General features: G+C 39.5%; 1 protein-coding gene across 5 annotated transcripts in view; it reads right to left on the bottom strand.

The window, feature by feature from the left end:
* CSGALNACT2 (chondroitin sulfate N-acetylgalactosaminyltransferase 2) overlaps positions 1–20,994 on the bottom strand; it is a 51,452-nt gene that overhangs the window by 16,628 nt on the left and 13,830 nt on the right. For 2 of the 5 annotated variants that reach the window (XM_037904525.2, XM_043551346.1), the window contains 2 exons: positions 9,600–9,744; positions 3,979–5,230 (listed from right to left, as the gene is read on the bottom strand). In XM_037904525.2, the coding sequence (XP_037760453.1) occupies positions 3,979–4,633 (655 nt within the window). In that variant the 5' untranslated portion in view covers positions 4,634–5,230; positions 9,600–9,744. Of the gene's footprint in view, positions 1–3,978; positions 5,231–9,599; positions 9,745–11,350; positions 11,572–17,270; positions 17,362–20,994 lie in introns of all 5 variants that reach the window. The other 3 variants (XM_043551344.1, XM_043551345.1, XM_037904527.2) reach the window with 3 other exon arrangements.

Raw genomic sequence — 20,994 nt, 5'->3', positions numbered from 1 at the left:
ACTGAAGGATTAGTGAAATGCAGAAAATAGGAGTTGGAAAAGAAGAGTAATACCAAGGCAGTCTACCATATCTGGCAAGTATCATGGCTTCTCTGTGAACCTTTTATGGCCATATGGTCAGCCCCAGTGGGAATCCACACTACAAACTTCATTAACTATATACACTGGATTATTAGAAAGTATACTATTTGAAAATGCTAGATATTCTCTCTCTCTCTCTCTCACACACACACCCCCCCCCACACGCCCTCCCCTCCTGCCCCAGTGAGGAAAAGGACATATCTACATGGTGACACTCGGGAAAATTAATGCTGAATTAACTAACGAGTTGAATTTAAAATGCATTTTTAAAGTACATTACAGCTGTGTGGATGAGCTCACTCAGAAGTAAAGTTGCCTTAGCTTAATTCCCTTTGGAAGTGAATTAAACTGGCCTTAGTTCACTTCAGCTTAACTCAGAATGACAGCGTTCACAAGGCTTTAATGTGCTTTTAGCTAATGCATTTTAAATTCAACCCTTATTTAATGAACTATGACTGTCCCTGGGTGTCCTCATGTAGATATGCCCCAAGATGCAACAGGAACTGAGATTTGACAGTTGTAAAACATGATTGTTTTCATTTCTTGATTATGTACCACTGTACCTCAGATTTAAAAAAGCTAGGTTGGAAAAAAAAATCAGTACAAGTTCAAGGGGTGAGGGGAAAGAAAAGATGGTAGTAAGGGAAATGGCAATGGGCTGAGAAACCTGAGACTTTGAAGCCTTATTAAAGAGAGACCTGAGCAAACATGTAAAATTAAATGTCCACTATGTACATATCCGGAAGGACACGAGAGAAAGCAGGGCTCAAAAATTAAAGAAGTGATACTTCATAAACAGAAGTTTAGAAAAAAGTTAAGATAGCTGCAAAAGAAGAAGCTCTTGTCTACACAGAAAGTTATACCACTATAAACTCCCTGCGTGGACACTTACTCCACAGTAAGAGTGCCTTTTTTCCTGTTTCATTTGTGTCATTTTGGTATAATTATGCTTGTAAAATTAGGTTTTTCTTTAAATTCAGTCTGTCTACTAAATCTTAGTAACTCAGTGGGACTGAAATAGACACTACAAAGCCATTTGGTTTCCCTTAAACTTAAAGTAATCAGTTCTATTGTTTTCAGAACTTCCATACTATCAAATATCAGTTTCCCAGTCATCTGGTCCAATCTGCTTCAATTTTAGTTTCTGGTTCTAAATATCTCACTAGAATCTTAGACTGGAGTTCAGCTGTTGATGATGATACATCAGTTTAGGTGCCAAAATATTTGTCAATACAGAATGACGCATTAAAGCCAATTTAAATAAAGTGGTTAAAATCTTCACAGTTCTTGGGATACCATTTCTAGGCAGACATTAAAAGCATTTACTATGATTTTAGGACAGGGACCATGAGGTCTGACATCCATCATAAGCGCTCAGGCTTAAGCTGTTATAAGGGAGCACTGTATTTTCCAAACATAATGGCAGCAGCTTTCTAACCAGGCTTCCATCAACAAAATGACAAGTTATAAAGTAAAAGACTGAAGTCCTTGAAAGGGACAAAACATTAAAAATGAAAGATTTAGCTCTGAAATTTGAAGTCAAAACAGTTAATGCTCAAAGAAAATTGCTCTTCAGCTGGCCAAAAAGTTTCTCAAGTCTGCCAATGCTATTTTCACACGCATAGGAAACCATAGGATGACTTGTATAGGTACTATCTCTGGTTGAAAGGAAACAGTGTTATATTACTGTGGCTAGTAACTAACATATCCTGATGACCTACAGCACAAAAATATTTTCACTTAACCATTATTCACTACTATGTGATTCCTGTAATCAAAGTCATAAAACACTGTCTTGACCACAGAGGGAATGAGTTCAATTTCCAAAGAGAAAGACATTCTTTAGGAACTAATTGTCAATTTATCTGGGGTGAAGGGAGGAGAAGAACTTTGTTTCATAAGGCACTATGTCTTCTTGCTTTCTCAGAGGCCTACAGTCATTAGAAGTGGCTAAAAGAAAAGCTACAATTTAAACAGCTGCAAAGACATACTGAAGTGCACACAATATGTATGAGAGGAAAGCCACGGCACATTATAGTAATTTAAAAGAAAAACAGAATTGTAAAATGACATTGTGAGAATGTCTGTCTCTAGGCAAACTGAAATATGCTTTCAGGGGAAAAACTTTAAAGTCCAACGCTGCACTGACTGGCTTTAAAGCTATACTTCAGATGCATTTCCACTCCTCCCCCCAAGATAACAAAGGAACTTTACTTGGAAGTTTCAATAGAGTACTGTTAAGGCAAAAGACCACTGCACTATTCCATTAGTGAGAAGCAGATTCATTTTGGAGCTGATTAAGTCATCTGACTAAAAAAAGTTAACTATTTCAAGGACTGTGTAGCATTCTCATGTATATATTTGCTTAACTATGCATCATACATCACTACTCAGATTTTGGTGTGCTTGAAAAATATAAGAATTACTCGAAAGCATTGTGCCCTTCTGACTTTTTCTGGCAATATGTACTGCATTTAATACTGTAAGCCTGTGTAAAAAAATCTTAATATTTCCATCAGAATTACATTTTAGTATCGAGTACCTTCAAGACTGAATTCTAGAGAAACAGTGGTCACTGTACCTTTTCAGTACATCAGCCTTGAGAAAGCAACGTTCATATATCATTGCTTCAGTGTTTTACAGCTGAAATAACATTCATCTTCTCTCCCCTACCCCTGGGATTCTGAGAATTTAACAAATGCCAGCATTTTAAAAGTCATATGTTTGAATAATCTGGTTTCAGGTTTTGCACATCAGGAAAGATCCTGAGCTGGTTTAACTCTGCCTAGATTCACTGACTAATGGAGCTGTGCTATTTTATGTCCCCTGAAGATCTACCCCTAGATTAGAGGTGGGCAAACTGCGGCCTGCAGGACCATCCTGGCCCGGAGGCTCACTCCTGGCCCCTCCCCCGCTGTCCCCCCCTCTCATGCAGCCTCAGCTCGCCACGTTGCGAGCTCCTGCCACTCTGAGCAGCATGGTAAGGGGGTGGCGGCGGCGCACACGGCGGTGAGGAGGTTGGGTAGGGAGTCCCAGGGGGCAGTCAGGGGACCGGGGGGTTGGGAAGTGGGAAGAGGTGAATAGGGAGTGGGGGCCAGGCTGTTTGGGGGGGGGGAGAACAGCCTTCCCTACCCAGCTTTCCATACAGTTTTGTACCTTGATGTGGCCCTCGGGCCAAAAAATTTGCCGACCCCTGCCCTAGATACTCAGCAACCAAATAGTCTAACAAAGATAAGGTACTCTATAAATACCACTCTTCCCCCAACAGAGGAGCATGTGCCAATGTTTTAAATATGAATAACTAGTTTGCACTGTGACATTAATATAGACCTCTTCACCAACATGCAGTTTATAGTTAACTAGTCATAACGGATACAAAGGGACAAAGTTAAATGGAGATTTTCAAAGGCAGAAAGGGAAGCTAGGCAATCAAGTCTCATGACCTTCAAGGGGAATTGGGCTCTATGTGCTTTTGAAAGCTCCTCCTCAGTATTAGGTAGCATTTTAGATCTACATCAGCACAAAATATGTAAAATGATCTTCAACGATAAGAGATCCAACTGTTAAAATTCAAACAGGCACAGCTTGTTTTGTCTGCTTGCTATAGTAAAATATCTCCACTGAAATCATTACTCTCCCCACCCCTTTTCAGTGCATGGTATTGTGCAATATTATGAAACAGATTCTATTACAACAGGCAAACCAGGTCTAAGGTTTTTCTTAGTGCAGCAGAAGTACTACATATTAGAATAGATATCAAAACTATAAAGACATGGAAAAATGCTATTAATTTTGTTTTACAACTATATATTCCTTTGCAATTATTCATAGTGTATTATGACATTCTGTGCAGCTTATTGGGAAATGCATAAGTTATTAAATAAGCTTTTACAGTACCTTCTATGAAATCATTTTCATTATAGAGCGGTCTCTCTCCTACTCCATCATCATCTTGTCCATCTTCTTCATCTGGATTATTGATTACCTCTAGGCCAGCCTCAATAACTTCCACCAACTCATCTCGCTTATCCTTTCTAACAGGTTTCTCCTCTGGGTGTCGAGTGAGCCCCATCTCCAACTGGAACACTTTCATGGAGGTAAAGCTTTCAAAAGGAATGACACCATATTCACTCGGTAGCTTGGCGCCAATGCTCACCTCAGCCTTGTCAATTTGGGAATGAAGAAACTCTAGGAGATCATTGGATGCTTGTTCTTTGGTGCCTTGGTAGCCCATGCCATTGACTCTTGGGCTCTTTTTTTCCTGCAGCAATTTCAGCTTATCACTCATTTCCTGAAGCTCTTGTTTCAGCTGAGCAATCTGACGCTTGAGACTAGTAGCCCGGGTTTGATAGTGTTCCTCTTGTTCCTGTAGAAGAGCTTGGTAATGTTCTTTACCCAAGTTCTCCCCTACAACGCTAGGCAGAGATCCATTTCCATCTGTTTGTGGAGCACACTCAAGCAGGTACATGAACAACATTAAACTGAATAGCAAGGCAAGACCCACCAATAGCCAACGGGTCCTGGCTTGAAATATTAAACCCCTTCTGGGCATTCTTATAAGATTTCGAGTCCCCCTCCAAAAAGCTGATTTTCCTTTTCATACCTTTCCAAGAGCATCCCAACAAAGACTTAAAAAAGGAATGAAACCATGATTTTTTTTTTAAAACAGTCACACCAAAGTTATGTCAGCCAAAAAAAAAGTTACGTTCAACATTTGTCTTAATCATTTGATATTGCAGAGACAAAGTCTAAAGTTACTATAACTTCCATGATGAAAAGGAGAAATGTAGTCTACACCATCAAACAGAATTCTCATAATATTCTGGTGACTTGACCAAAAGACAGAAATATTATGAATCCTTGCTGACTCTTTTCCTGTTTTTGTTTGTTTCTGACAAAGAAGAGTTAAGGTTTTTAGTTTGAAGTTCTTCTCAATGAAGAAACCTGGCAAATACTAGGATTGGTAGGCTTTTGATGCACAGCTTTTTTGCACACGCACATTTATACACTGCAGGAGCAATCTACACCTTAGTAACAGTAGTTTTCATTGGACAGTTTGATATTTTCCTCTGGCACTCTTGAGTATTTTATTCCACTTCCCCCCTTCTTTGGGCTTCTGTGGTTTGAGTCAGCAATACCAAGGCAGAATCTAAAATTAAATGAAAGGTGCATATTAGAACTACAAAGCAGCCAGGCAGCTGGAAAACACATGAACGAAACATTAACATCCAAAAATGTAGCCATGATGGATTGCAAAAGTTTTTGGTTGTTTTTTTTTTTGATTTGTAAAAACCTATAGTACTTTCCACGGTGTTACACATGATTGATTTATTTCTTATGGAACTGTCTGGAGCATACTAATAAGAATAGCTGAATGAAACAACTTTTTCAAGCAGATAAGTTACAAGAATTCTTTTCCAGTCCTATTGCATCATGTCTGAAGAGCTTCCCTAATCATCATGGTTGATTTTTTCTGAAAGTAATACAAAAAAATAGGGCTGTCGATTAATCTCTGTTAACTCATGTGATTAACTCAAAAAAAATTAACTGCGATTAATCGCAGTTTTAATCGCACTGTTAAACAATACCATTAAAATTTATTAAATATTTTGGATGTTTTTCTACATTTTCATGTATATTGTATTCTGTGTTATAATTGAAATCAAAGTGTATACTATTTTTTACTACAAATATTTGCACTGTAAAAATGATAAACAAAAGAAATAGTATTTTTCAGTTCACCTCAGACTATGTGTAGTGCAATGTTGTGAAAGTGCAACTTACAAAAGTAGATTTTGTTACATAACTGCACTCAAACAAAACAATGTAAAACTTCAGAGCCTACAAATCCACTCAATTGCTAAGACAAACACGTTTGTTTACCTTTACAGGAGATAATGCTGCCCTCTTGTTTACAGTGTCATCAGAAAGTGAGAACAGGCATTTGCATGGTACTTTTGTAGCTGCACAGCAAGGTACTTACATGCCAAATATGCTAAACATTGGTATGCCCCTTCATGCTTCGACCACCATTCCAGAGGACATGCTTCCATGCTGATGACGCTCGTTAAAAAAAAATAATGTGTTAAACAAATTTGTGACTAACTCCTTGGGGGAGAATTGTATGTCCCCTGCTGTTTTACCTGCATTCTACCATATATTTCATGTTATAGCAGTCTCAGATGATGACCCAGCACATGTTGTTCATTTTAAGAACACTTTCACTGCAGAATTCACAAAACGCAAAGAAGATACCAAAGTGAGATTTCTAAAAATAGCTACAGGACTCGACCCAAGGTTTAAGAATCTAAAGTGCCTTCCAAAATCTGAGAGGGACAAGGTGTTGAGCATGCTTTCAAAAGTCAAGAGCAACACTCCGATGCAAAAAACTACAGAACCCAAACAACGCACCAAAAAACAACCTTCTGCTGGTGGCATCTGAGATAATGAAAATGAACAGGTGTCAGTCTGCACTGCTTTGGATTGTTATCGAGCAGAATCAGTCATCAGCATGGATACATGTCCCCTGGAAGGGTGGTTGAAGCATGATGGGACATATGAATCTTTAGCACATCTGACACGTAAATATCTTGCAATGCTGGCTACAACAGTGCCATGAGAATGCCTGTTCTCACTTTCAGGTAACATTGTAAACAAGAAGCAGGCAGTATTATCTCCTGCAAATGTAAACAAATGTGTTTGAGTGATTGGCTGAACAAGAAGTAGTACTGAGTGGACTTGCAGGCTCTAAAATTTTAGATTGTTTTATTTTTGAATGCATTTTTGTACATAATTCTACATTTATAAGTTCAACTTGCATGATAAAGAGATTGCACTACAGTACTTGTATTAAGTGAATTGAAAAATACTATTTCTTTTGTTTTTTTACAGTGCAAATACTTGTAATCAAAAATAAACAAAGTAAGCACTGTACACTTTACATTCTGTGTTGTAATTGAAATAAACAGATCTGAAAATGCAGAAAACATCCAAAAAAATTTAAATAAATGGTATTCTATTGTTGTTTAACAGTGAGATTAATCGCACGATTAATCGTGATTAATTTTTTTTAGTTGCTTGACAGCCCTACTAAAAAAATAAATTTAAGGTAATCTCACTGTTCGAACATAACTTGCATTTCTGATTACCCTTATTTGCATCTAATATCCTTTGAGAGACAATTTACTTATCAACATACTCAAGTGCTAAAGATCTAAAGGTTAAAGTTATACAAATATAGTTTCTCAGGCAAGGTCTAAATGAAATAGTTCTGGGGTTTTGGCCACTCAAAGAGAGGCATTACATTCAACTCAATGGCATCTGTTTGTCTGTAATGAGATAGATGCAGCATTCAAAATCTGATCAACCCAATATTTTGGAGCATATTCAAGGCATCCGTGGGCACAACCACACTGATTTTGGTGCAAATCAGACTACTGGAAAAGCCTGATTCACAGGAATATCAGGACCCACAGACTACCTGGCACTGTAGGCAGAGAAGTCTCTCTGCAACCTATGCATAACAGGGGCAGCAACTTCCTTGCTGTAAGAAGAAAAGGAGGACTTGTGGCACCTTAGAGACTAACAAGGTGCCACAAGTCCTCCTTTTCTTTTTGCGGATACAGGTGAACACAGCTGCTACTCTGAAACTTAGCTTGCTGTGTAAGGAGACTTCTGTTCGTGTGGGCTACAGGCAATAAGAAAGTCTTAGTGGGTTGAAGGGGCAGTAGTGGTGGGGAAACAGAGGACTGGGGGTGAGTGGTGGTTATAGGGAATGCAAAAACCCAAAGAAGAGTGGGGGAAGGGGAAAAGAGGAGGAACATAGGGCACACAGATCCAGGCATAAGGGGAAGGGGGAACGAAGTGCACACAGAACACCTGGGGAGGGGATGGGGAGAGTAAGGAGGGGCCACTGCTATGGGGCGGGGATAATCAGGGTCAATCGTATTGGGAATGGAGACAGAGCCCATGGTGCGAGGAAGGAAAGGGGAGGAGTTGGTGGGAGTCCCTGCAATAGAAAAGTGTGGGAAGGTGGCACACAGGGAGCTTGGGGGAGGGTTGGAGGAATGCAAGGAGAATGCTCACAGCCTATGGAAGCTCCACAGCGCATACAACTTTATTGGCAAATCTTTAAGCTTATTAAATTACTTGTGCTTTCTCTTATCTGCAAGTGCAATTTATATTCATTTGAATAGGCTTTATGCGTTCCCCAATTGACTCAGATTTATCCTTGGCCAATACCTCAGCTATTATTTTGACAGCACCAACAACAGTGTGCTAGACACACCACAGAATAGTGTGAAACAAGAGTGTGGACCCAAAGAACTGTTTCAACACAAAATGAACAGGTAAAAGGAAAAAAAACCCCAGCAACAAGTAGTAAGATATTCCAACTTCTGAGTGAGTTGCACACGCAGGTTCCATGGTATTTGCTAGGAGGGTTTATTTTCCATGGTGTGGTACCTTGGGCAGCCAACATTTCTTTGGGGGAAGAAAACTAGGGTTTAGTGACCTTTTGTACAAAATGGGCTAAGGAGGGACTTTGAAGAGAATGTGAATGCAGAGAAGACCAGGTGAAGGAGAGAATTCAAGATGACGGGGAGGGAAGGGCAGAGAGGAACAAGAGGGAGAAATGGTTCATGGAAGAAGCCACTGGCAAGAGTGAAGAATGTGAAAGGATTGTTATTCTGTGTTGTAGGATGAAGTAAAGGGGGCAAGTGGGGACCAAAAGACGACAAAGAGGAAGCAGAGAACAAGTTAAGTTGTGAAGGATTTAAAAGCAAGAACAAGCAAAGAGAACAGAAAGAGAAAACAGATTTCTGAGATGTATCAGAAAGAATAACCAGCAGGATACAGCATTTGTGGGGGGAGGGTAAGTGAGGTGACAGGGGGGGAAAAGGACAGAAGTAAAAAATGGAAGCATCTTTGAATACTGAGGGACAGGAAGGCGAGTGGAATAGCAAACGACAAGTAAAGGGAGGAGGGGGAAGAGGCTGAGAAGAGAAGGCATTCAGTATCTGACATGTTAAGTTTACATAGGCAGCATAACATCCCAGAAGAGATAGCAGAGAATCAACCAGACTCTGATGGAAGAAGAGAGAGTAGAGTGGAAAGGCAGATCTGCACATTCTTCACATGTAGGTAGCAAATGAAATCCTGTAACTAAATATGATCAGATAGGGACAAATGAGAGAAAGGCAGAAAAGGCCAATTACAGGGTCAGTTTGGTTGACTGGGAAACCAAAACAAACTTGTTTTGAAATGAACATTGGGATTGATTCTTCCACCTATAAGGGATGGATTCTCTTTAATAGTGTCTCAAAGGATACACCCTTAAACACAATGCAGCCAAAGAGTATTTCCATTATACCATTAAGGTTACAAGGCAAAAACAAAAACAAAAAAACAAAAACAGGATAGGAAATAAAAGTGAATATGTATTAACTCAGTTACTAAGGCAAGTAAATTATTGTTCATGCTTCTGCAAAGCACTCTTGCAAAAAATAAAGGAAACTTACTATATTGTAAGTTATAGACATCCATTTTTTGAGATCCTGGGCTGACTGTCTTGGGGGCATTCAGGTATGCTGCAATCTGTGCAAGAATCAGGCATTCCTCCTTTGTTCTTCCTTTTAATTTTCACAAGACTTTTCCATCCTCTATCTTTGGAGAAGAGAGAGACAGACAGACACAAAATTTGAGCACATCATCAGTCATCCCAAAGGTCTGACCTTCTTTCTCTGGGCATACATGAATTGTAGGAGCTTCCCACAATTCTCACCAAGTGCTCAAAAGATTCTGTCCTAAGTAAGCCTCTTTCCTACTGCAGGGAATATAGAAAGACATGTTAGGCCTTTCAATTCAAGATTTGTGTCTCCCAAGAGCATTAAAGGGATTTTAGTCCTGTTTTCAGATAGCAACCTCAGGGCTCCCCCACATCACCAAAAAAGGACAATTAACTGCATTTCCCTCTTGACCACATTGTGAAACTGTTGTCTGGGGTACTTAAGTGGAAATTCACCTAAGTACCCAGACTTGAATATCAATTTAGTTTTAATATGTAAATAATTAAAAGAAAAGATTGCAGGGGGGAAATGGTTACACCATTAGATTATTTGCGATGACAGGAATGACCCACAATTTTGGCATCTGTCAGAGATGCAGTCTTCTCAAACTCTCACTAATCAAGTCTTTATGGCACACCACATTCTGCACATTTGATGTACAGTGGCAATAACTATTAAGTCAATATTTATCCAACCCTACCACATAGATCCCACACTATTTCTATATACACTGTTACACCTATTCCCAAATGTGATAAGTATGGCTGAAAGATTAAGTGACTTGCCCAAGGGCACAAAGTCGGAACCAGAGCCAAAGCCTGGAATTCTTCCATCTCAATTCTGTGCACAGACCACGCCTGTAGCTATACATAATATCACCTGGGATTTTAAATATGCCTGTTCTACCGAATCTACATTAGAGCATCAAGCCACCCAGAATTTCGAGTAAGAGACTATGGTCCCCTGATTGTACAAGTACTGAACTTCATGCACAGGAGTGGTCTGATTGAAGTGTACATGTATATGAGTGGTTCTGTTACCCACTTCCTGTTGCCACAATCAATGCCTAATAATATTTAGCTAAGGAACAAATTAGAGAGGTTGAAGGAAGACCTGAACAAGATGGATCGAAGGCAAAAGCTATCTAATACAGACATTTTTTGAATGTGTCATTACTGAACAATTTAATACAAAATATATAAACAAACATCTATAACACAGTAAATTCAGGTAATTAAACCCAGGTAAGTCCTTAAGAAGGGAAAATGAATGAAAAATGTCTGGAACATTTTACGAATAAAATATTACATAAATACAATCACGTGTCTATAAATGTGATTAATACCAGATGTGTCCTCAAACTATTGAGCAGAGTCCAGATTTGGTCAGTCAAGGCAGAAAGAAAAAGCCAGTCTGCAGTGCAAAACCAGGACATGGAGTGATGTAACACTCACATCCAACCTTTCTTTAGCAGAAAATTATATTGATTTTATAAATGATCCTTTCCCATTTCCTTCTGAATTTTACAGCAAAGTAAGCATTGGAAACACATTTGCTAGCTAATGAATTTTAGGTTTTCTTAAAGTACAAGTATGAAAAAACCCAGTTAAGTATTGTATACAGAAAGGCATTAGTTCAGTGGAAGCTGCAGACACCTGAACCTGGTTAGGCAAAACTGGCACTCACAGGCTTAGTCTACTTACAACAAGTAAAGATCAGGCTGTAGTGGAGTCAAAACAGATTCGGCAATGCCAAACCTGAGTCTCCTTCTCCGTAACAGCTGACTTTCCCGTCCAGAACGGTGACTATCGCAGCAATGGCAGCATTTCATGCTCTTTGAGTAACAGGAAGAGTGCCGATAATTCAGTCAACATGGCAATCCATTTTTGGGGATTGAAAGGGGCTGGAGGGACAATTTTTTTTCCTGGAAAAGAATTAAGGGTCTAAATCCCACAGCCAGTGGGATTTGGGGCACAGAGGTTAATGTTTGAACTTCTGTCTTCTGAAGCATTTGCATGAGTATATAAGTGGGGAAAAAGTGATACTACAAACATTAGGCACCATTTTCAATCTATGAATGAAAACTTTAATTATTAAAAGGAAAGTGATGAGAACATCTAGGTTATTGTTATGCCTTTGGGGAAAATGAAGAAGTTACAGAAGTGCCCCAAGGGCAAGGGAAAGAGTCAAGTCATTGGCAATTACAAAGAGGGTCACGGGGTTAATGGGCCTAATCAACTGTCATTGGGTATTGGCAAATAGCTGGAGTGGTCAACTGAGGGATGCTTGGTCAGTCATTTAGTGTCTAGCTTAAAATGGGATAACATTTGCAACTTGCTATAAAATCCTTTGATAAAGTGTGATCTATAAACAGGCTTGGAAGGATTAGGTATTTAATCAGCAAATGTCTATTTCACTCACACACACACAAAATATTTCCATAAATGATAATCAAAATAACAGATAGGCAAAGTTAGACAAATGCTGCTTGAAAAATCAGAGTCTGATTTAAGGATTTTTACTTTGTAGTACTTCCCTAGCTCACAGAGGTGAGGAGAGGGAAAAATACAGTAGAAAGATTGTGAGGTACACAGATAGGACAGTAATGGGTGAAATAAAAGTATGATCGGTTGAACTATTTGTGAAGGAAGCTTCTATCTATTGTGGCCAGATATATATATGACAATGGTCAGCATTGTTAAGATCTTCATGTGAAGAGCTAACACAAACCCACCTGTAGCGTAGAAGTACAAACTCTGCATATTCTTGAGCCACATCTACTAGCACCTTCTCTGTGTACATAACAACAAACCTCTGTTTTATGAAGCACTCTGATCAGAAGTACCACTACAATTGCAATAATAATAAATCTATCTTACTTATTTCTAATGCAGTGCATTAAGACTGCATACAGACTGCACCATGGTCTATAAAGGAAACTTCACCTGAATTCCTTTAGTCAGATGCCTACACTCAATTCTTTCCCCTTTATTTTGTTTCCCACCTCCTCCTCCTCAATGCCACCTAACCACGAGAAACAATACGAATTCTTAAGTTGTTACTAGGAGGTAAAAGCTTTTGCCAAGAGATCGGTCTTGCATCCATCACATATTGCTGCCATGTAAATGCATCCCTACCCTATTTATGTTATGTGAAAAGCCACATTTAATTATGTCCCTATAAATGCCAACTTTTCCATCACTACTGCTCCGCTCCTTTAAAAAAAGAGAAATTACATGCAACGTATCAGGTTGCACAGTTAAAGTGAAGAGGCAGAAAATATAAATATTTCTGTTTCTACAGCAATGCCAACTCAGCCATATTGGACATTTGGTACTTTTTAAATAGTATACATTTAAATTTGAAGATTTAATAGAACAGAAAATACTAGCTATATGCAGAGTAGACAAACTAATGTTACTGTAAGAATCTCACCTTTTACATATACTGCCTTTAAAAAGAATTTTGTACTGCATAAAAGACTTGAAAGGTTTACTAGACACCTACTAGTCACAGGATAAAGTCAGATAGCCAGAAACCCAGACTTCTCGCATCACGTCTTCTCATCCTCACCCTACTGCTCCTTTAGAATCTTGTCCTGTGTCAAGGACTGAAAGAGATTGGAGTCTCTTTTTCCTCACCTGCCCGAAGGAGCTAAAGGATTGAGTTTTTGTCACTACTACTGATCACAACTTTCTCTGGCAGCAACAGCAGAGGTAAGCATGTTGCCTACCTTGCTTACCCCTCCCCCCAAAAAGGAGAAGAGAGATCAACAAGTGGGATCCTTTGAAGTCCTGTCCCACCAAGGGATAAAGATATGGAGAACTCTGCCCCAGGAAGGCAGGGTGATGGGAGAATAAAGTTACATATTTTTGCTAGTCATCCCTGATATGAAATACAAATTCTTCATGCTGGGTGCAGGGATGGCACCCTGATGGGTATTCAGTACCACTTCCCAAGAGACTGAGGATGATTGTGCTCAGTTTCTCATGAGGTACTGCTCCCAGATCCTACTAGTGATCAGAAGAAGTCTTTCACATCAGTTTCAGACTTGGAGGTAGTTTTTCCAAGCCTTGTGCTTTAAGTGGAGGGTGATGGCCTGCACTATATAATTATAGAGATGGGTAAAGGTGCAGAGAGCATCACAACATTGGAAAAGTAAGTCACTGCCCTTGAAAACAACATGTATTTTTTTAAATATCTGCAGAAAGCTATGGTATAACAAGATTATCTGGAAAATATGGTATTTTGAGCATGACCTTGTTTAAAGGCTGACTTTCTACATCCTGGAATTTTGCATGTTGAGATTTCACACAGGAAAAGTCTTTTATTCTGGTTGACAGAAATTCATTTGATTTAGAAGAATGACTATCGTGCCTCTGAAAAGGAAACATCCGAGGTACACACAATGTTACCAAAAATGTTAGGATATATAGAAATAACTGTTTGTTATTCCTACTGCATTTCATATATTCAAATATAGAAGTGTTTCTGCTGCTTACAAAAGAGATCATTTATTGTCCAAGCACAAGGAAACAAACTAAAATGCTAATTCAAAACACTTATCTGTTTTTGTTACATTAGCATTCCGGTTTGGTCCCTTGTTGTGAAGAATAGAAAAGTGGCTTTCCTAAAGAGGAGGCATTTTTATGCTTATAGTAATGACCTAATTCTGTATATTTTTATTCTATTTTGAGTTGTGTCTGCACATACTTATTTTCATATATTCCACTTCAGTATTTTCCTTTTCTGTAATCTACAGATGATCCTGTGGTTTGGCTGCTTTTGCGAATCTATGACTCAGTCTAAAGGCAAATTTACAGTAATTTCACATCCTAGGTAGGACCTTAACTCTACCCAAGAGATACCACAAAATTAACATTTCATTTTTACAGCTGTTTTTCTTGGCAATTCACGTACAGAGGGTACAAATCTTAGTAATGTCTCTTGAACATGTTATATTACCCTATTTCCCACCAAATTCATACTGATTCTACTAGGAATGCTTGCTGATCATTAGAGAAACTATACACTTCAGAGTCTTAACTTCCAGATGTTTTGTGACTCATTGCAGTAGTTTTCTAAAGTGAGCTGGTTTCTTCAGCTACAGATAATTTTAATGCACCAAAAAGGGGGAGGAGGGAGAAGAAGCTACCTTATCTACAACTAATTTCTCTATAAAGGGCTTGTCCACACTCAACACCCAATATCTATTTGACAGAGTTTCGAGAAAGGCTGTATTTCAGCATCGTGTTGCAGCACCACCTTAATTCAAATGATACAGGTTTATAGGGATTTAACAGTTGATCCAAAGCCTTTTTAAGTTAATGGAAAGGCTCTTGTTAACTTCAGTGGGATTTGTATAAAGCCCTTAATTTGGGTCAAAGCTTCTACTTGGCCAGCAGAGTTCAGTGGTCCACCCACAGAAGATCACAACAAGAAAATGAGGAGTACAGCTTGAGATCTGTTATAAACAGATGACAGTGAATTTTAATTCTCCCTGCTGAGGAAGAGAAATATTCTTAGTAAAAACTGAAGTTATTAATGTAGAGAAGGAAAAAAGTTATCAGCTACTGAAATAGCACTTTGTAGTGACTGTAGGACCATTACAAGGGTAAAAAAACCTGGCAGCCTAATCCTGGAATGCACCTTTAGCTTAACTGATATCCACAGAAAGGCAGCACTAACAGTGACGGGGTTAAATAGTATTACAAACTCTCACAGAAGACCTTGAGTCAATGTTGGCTACAGACCGATTTTCAGTTTCGCACAGGTCTGGTCAATTTCACTTTGAAGCCTGAGTTTTTGTGCTGGAGTAGTTCTCCTTTTCTTCTCTTGTAGAGATGTTAAAAATCAGTAAAAATGCAGAGAAAGCATAGAAAAGGAAGTAGTAAATGGAGGTCACACAAGCAACTATCTCAAAACCATAAGAGCTTAGGCCTGAGGGTCCATAATTTCATTTTGTCACTGCACTAATGATCACTAACACTTGATACTTTTAAATCTGTATATCCTTCATCTGAAGCCAGATCACAGCTACAAGGATTTATTTTACTTGCAATCACAGTCCCACTTCTCACAAACCCATTGGCCTATAAATTCACAAACCAGGTGACCAGGTGGGTTCTTTGTTGTGGGAAAAACCTGGACAATCACAGGAAGAACAAATAAAGTTAGAGTCACAATTTTGATAAATCAGAAGAGTCACAGATATAACTGGACAGTTACTACGGAGACTCCTCTCCTCTGGGGCTGCAGATATGGAAGAGACAGAAACAGGAAGTCTGACAGAAAGCAGAGATCTTGGCAACTGCGACTTCCAGAGAGGATCAAGACACAGAGGTAATCAGCTCCATGCTATGACACATCTGACTCAAAACCGATTGTGCTCCTTAAAAGATCATTCTCAGCCTCATTGAGTAGCCATAGCATATACGCCACATTTGTCTAATAGCATGCCTGAGGGATTTTACTCCCCTCCACCCCTTAAAGTAATAGTCATGGATTCCAAAACCATCCACAGCAGCATGACCAACAACAAGCTTTACTCATGATGATCTAATAGCCTAGTTTATAAAGAACTTCTGTCTCCAGGGCTGTCAATCTGGCTTCTTTCATAAGTACTAAATTGACCTTAAAAAGACATTGCTCATTTCTACCCTCATCATGAGCCCCACAAGAGTGCAGAGGCTGACGCACTGCTGGTCAGAAGGGGGCACATTGATATGAGGAGGTTAAGAAGCTTTCACACTATGACTACAGAAGACAGTGACATTAAGTAACTTAGTTTTTAATTGAAAACATTTTAAGAGCCACAAGCCACAAGATTCATATAAGGCCAATTTTATATCTTATGAAGAGTCTAAAATTAAGAGGCAGAGCAAATCTGTAAGAGATAACTGCTGAAAGAGTGTACTTCTCAATCCCTCATATTAAATTGTGTAGAAAAATGCAGTTGTTTGGCAAAATAAAGACTGACTGATAAATTATTCAATCATAAAAGACAGTGGTAAGAATGCTACACTTTTTGAAACTGCACAACATTCTGTGGATTTACTTCACTTCTCAAAAAAAAAAAAAAAAGGCCAGACTCCAAACAAAACAAAACCATAATCTCTCTCACACACAAAATCCCCCCAGTACATATTGTCTCATTGCAAATAGTGAATTTCAAAGTGATTCTTACTTTAAAATTCTGCCATGTGCACAGCAAAAAACTGTATTTTTGCCAGAAGAAAAATGGACATTTTACACATGTCTCAGGTTTCATAGTTAGACACTCCCATAGGTACTGCTACATAATGCTCCTGAAATCAGGGATTTATGCTGATTCTTACTTTCTGCCATAGGACAAGTGCCGGCAGTTTTTTGTTACCTCTCTCCTCCACTAGGAAACCTGGTACAGATTTCCTCCAACACTACTCTTCACATTTTTCCCTTCTTACTGTTGATGGTCAGTGTCATGGTTACAGGTTAAGCTGCACCTCTTTCCCTTCTCTAGACTGTGAATGCACTCCCTTAGGCAGCAGGCCATATGGCTTTACATCACCTAGGGTAGAAAGCAGCAATTCTCCCTCTTTCAGACCAGACCCGGGTCTACAGTACTCTGTCAATTATGCTCACCAGCAGGTCCCATGGAGTTCAGCACCTGCTGTTCTTTTCCTCAGGAGTCTAGTCATTACTGGTCACAGACAACCTTCTTAAAACCAAAGCACTGTTTAACAGTAGGAACAAAGCATAACATGAGAGAAAAGGGAGTTTAAAGCAAAAGTACACACATACACACCCTTCCTAAAGCTCTGCCATCCTATGATGGCAAGTACACCTTCAGATACCCCAGTGAGTGCCTGTTTCAGTATGACCAGCTTTCCAACAACCAAATCCCTCTCTAAACAGACAGTCTTTTTAACTGCTATAATCCTTTTGATCTTCCAATTCCCACCATTCAACCTGTGTGGCAAAACAAGGTTTGCAAGGCTCCATAACAGGTCAAGCCATCAGCCTCAGAGCCATGGGCTCTCCAATTGTCCCATAACAAACCTTTAGTGTTTACCATGAGGTGGCTTATCTTAAGACATTGTGTCCTTCCTGCTTGTTTTCTTACAGACTAAACCAATATGTTCATAGAGTAAACATCCCAGTATCCAGGTCAACATACAATATTCAAAAATTACAGAGCAACTCCATGTACAATACCGTTCAAACAACAGAGAAAGCAGCGAAAGCAATGTTACATAATGGCTATATTTGGAAATCAGTGGTATTCTGCAACTGAGTCTCTTAGGAAAGAGAAGCATATACTTAACAGCCTCAAGTGAGGAAAGAGTCACCTGCAATGAAGACTATGTTAAAATCAAATTCTCAGGCAATCCACCACCAACTGACAGTCAAAGGAAGGGAATGGTGTTTTAACCTAAAGAGTAAGCTTCCACCACCCTTGAGAACCTAAGCAACAGTAGTAACTGTTGTTGCCTGTATCTCTAATTCCTGCATGTAACGTATTCCGACCAGAAGCAGAGTAAAACTGACTCGGGGCTTATCTGCACTACAGGTTATGTTGACATAACTTATGTCGCTCAAAGGTGTGAATAAGCCACCCCCTAAGAGACATAAGTTACACTGACCTAAGCGCCACTGTGGACAGTGCTAGGTTGGTGGAAGAGCCTCTCCCGTCCGTAAGAGGCAGTAGCTGTGTGAAGTTGGTTTTATTATGCCAGCAGGAGAGCTCTCTCCCTTTGACATAGAGCATCTTCACCAGATATGCTACAGTGGCGCAGCTGCATTAGTGCAGCTGCACCATTGCTTCTAGTGTAGATTATCCTTCAGAGGGCAAGAGAGATGTTGCTCACATTTATGGTGGAGATAATAGGATTCTGCCCATCAGTCACACAACGATAGTTAAATTACACTGTAACGAAGACCTAGAATCACAAAGGGGCTCAGGCATTGTGATGCTCAGTGTAACAAGGCCTAACTTTTTGGATGCCTAGGAAACAGGAACAACACTGATTCATAAAACCTGAGTTAGGTGCCTAGATTCCCTATATAATAAATGGGGAGAGACAAGTGGCTCAGAAAGCAATTCACAAAAAGCCAGCATGCTTAGAGTTAGGTAGCTTGGGTGCCTTAGGTGTTTCTTATGAGAATGACTTAAACAGGCACCTAACTCCACACAGGGAGCCAGAGTAGGGTGGTAGTACACACCTCATAACTTTTATCCCAGTGCCAGATCCTGTTCAGATCCTTTCTCCGCCTCTGTTGGAGGGGGGAATTAAACCTAGATCTCCCACATCCAAGGTGAGTGCTCTAACCACTGAGCTATGGGACTCTCTCTCTCCTGTTAAAACTGTTCCACTGAGGATAAATAAGGAAAGTGACACTGGGCTAAAAAAGAGAGATAATTACTCTGTAATAGGTGCTTAGGGCACCTACCTGGGAGGTGGAAGACCTATGGTCCAGTTCCCTGCTCCAATAATTCATTATTTATCCACAATGGAACAGTTTCAACAGGAGAGACTGAAGGAACCCCACATCAGAATATCCCACAGCTCAGTGGTTACAGGGCTCACCTGAGTGGTGGGAGACACCACTGACATCATTTCTCCCCTTCTGCCTGCAGGGGCAACTGAGCATGGGTCTCCCCCATCCCAGGTGAGTGCTCTAACCTCTGGGCTAAAACTTAAGGTGGATACCTCCACCACCACGTCCAGCTGCCATATTTAGAATAAGACCCAACCCTGTAGGTGCACTCAGAAGCTTCCCACTTTGAATCAGACCACACACATGACTTACATGGCTGAACACTTCTTTCCTGGTTCGTGAATTGCTCTTAAGCTTTGGTGGAAGACAGGCCTCCAGAGTGAGGCAACAGATTGTGTGATCAAAGGCAAAAACGTAGGCACTGAGGGAACTTCTACTCTGAAAATATAGGTACAGAGTGAGTTTAGGCAGGAGTTTTGTGAATCACAGTGCAGCCTAAAAGTGGGACTTGAGTGCCCAAGTACCTTTTGTGAATCTATGCCTAATTCAGCTCCCACTGAAATCAATGGGAATCCCTTTCATTGACTTCAATGGTGGTTGGATCAGACCCCAAAAGAAACTCAGAAAAAACACGCACAACCCCCACACTGCCAATTTTGTAATTACCCTTATTTCAAAGAAGGGTGTAAAAAGCATGAAGTTCAAAAAGTAACATGTAAAATGTTGATTCTACTGCCATTTGTCTGAAGACAGACAACAGCCGGTCATATTTTCCCCACTGTAAGTAGCCATGTAAAATGTAAGCCTTTTCTGAGCATCTTGTGTTGATGCTAATGTTGATGATGTTTTCCATGACGACTTACAACATTCTCTGTAGTAGTGCAAAGCATTTTTACTGGCTGTTTGTTTTCATTTTACATAAAAATTACATGTTTATAGAAGTAAAAACCCATGAAACTTTCCTACACTTATTAGTTCATCTGTATTCACATTTTAACCCAGTGTAAAACAAAGCCAACTCAAAACTTGGAAAGGGGCTTTTTCTTCCTCCTATTGTAAAGATGTTGATGGCAGAGCAGCACCATCTGCTTGCAATTATTTTGCCTACCGATATATCCATACAAGACAGAGTATAAACTACAAATGGGAAAAATGTATGATTACAAGCCTATGGAAGGAAGGGAAGTGAACCAAAGGGATTTTGTCAGCATGTCACATCTGAATTGATGTCTTTGAAACAGGCACTTAAGGATGACAAGTCAACAATTTGACCTACTTTTGCCAAGGGTCCTGCAAATAACCGAACAGTAAGACACTCACTAAGAAGGGCTGCATTAACTATTCAACATGTGACCCCGTAACAATGAGGTGTACTCATTTACTCCATACTCACAGTAACATTATTCCTAATCTGTTACCCCAACCTGACTTCTCAGATTCAAGCAATAAGATGGAGTCCTTCAGAAAGTATCATTCTTGTAAACTTGAAACAGAAAGTATCATTCTGTAAGAGCAGATTCTTAGAAAAATATTTGCCTGACTTCATTCAAAATATTAAAGGAGCTGAGTGAAATGGGGGATAAATATAACCACTGATCATGCCTATAACACAAATGGTCCTGCACACTACATATTGGCAGACTCCAACCTTTAGTGTCATTTCATGAATGTTATTTATTAGCTTTTGCTATTTGCCTAAAATGTGCTGCATAAAATTACACTAAGGACATTCTCCTCCTAACAGGCATGTATTTGACTTTATTCATGTGAGCAGTCACATTGAAGTAAACGGGACTGCTTAAAACTTCAATTTAATTATGTGCAACTAAGATTTTGAAACACAGGGCATATTGTAACAAACCAGCAG

Source organism: Chelonia mydas, chromosome 7 (genome assembly GCF_015237465.2).
Source record: "Chelonia mydas isolate rCheMyd1 chromosome 7, rCheMyd1.pri.v2, whole genome shotgun sequence".
NCBI classification, from domain to species: domain Eukaryota; kingdom Metazoa; phylum Chordata; order Testudines; family Cheloniidae; genus Chelonia; species Chelonia mydas.
The sequence above is the reverse complement of the archived record's forward strand: the minus strand, read 5'-3'. Positions and strand labels throughout refer to the sequence as shown.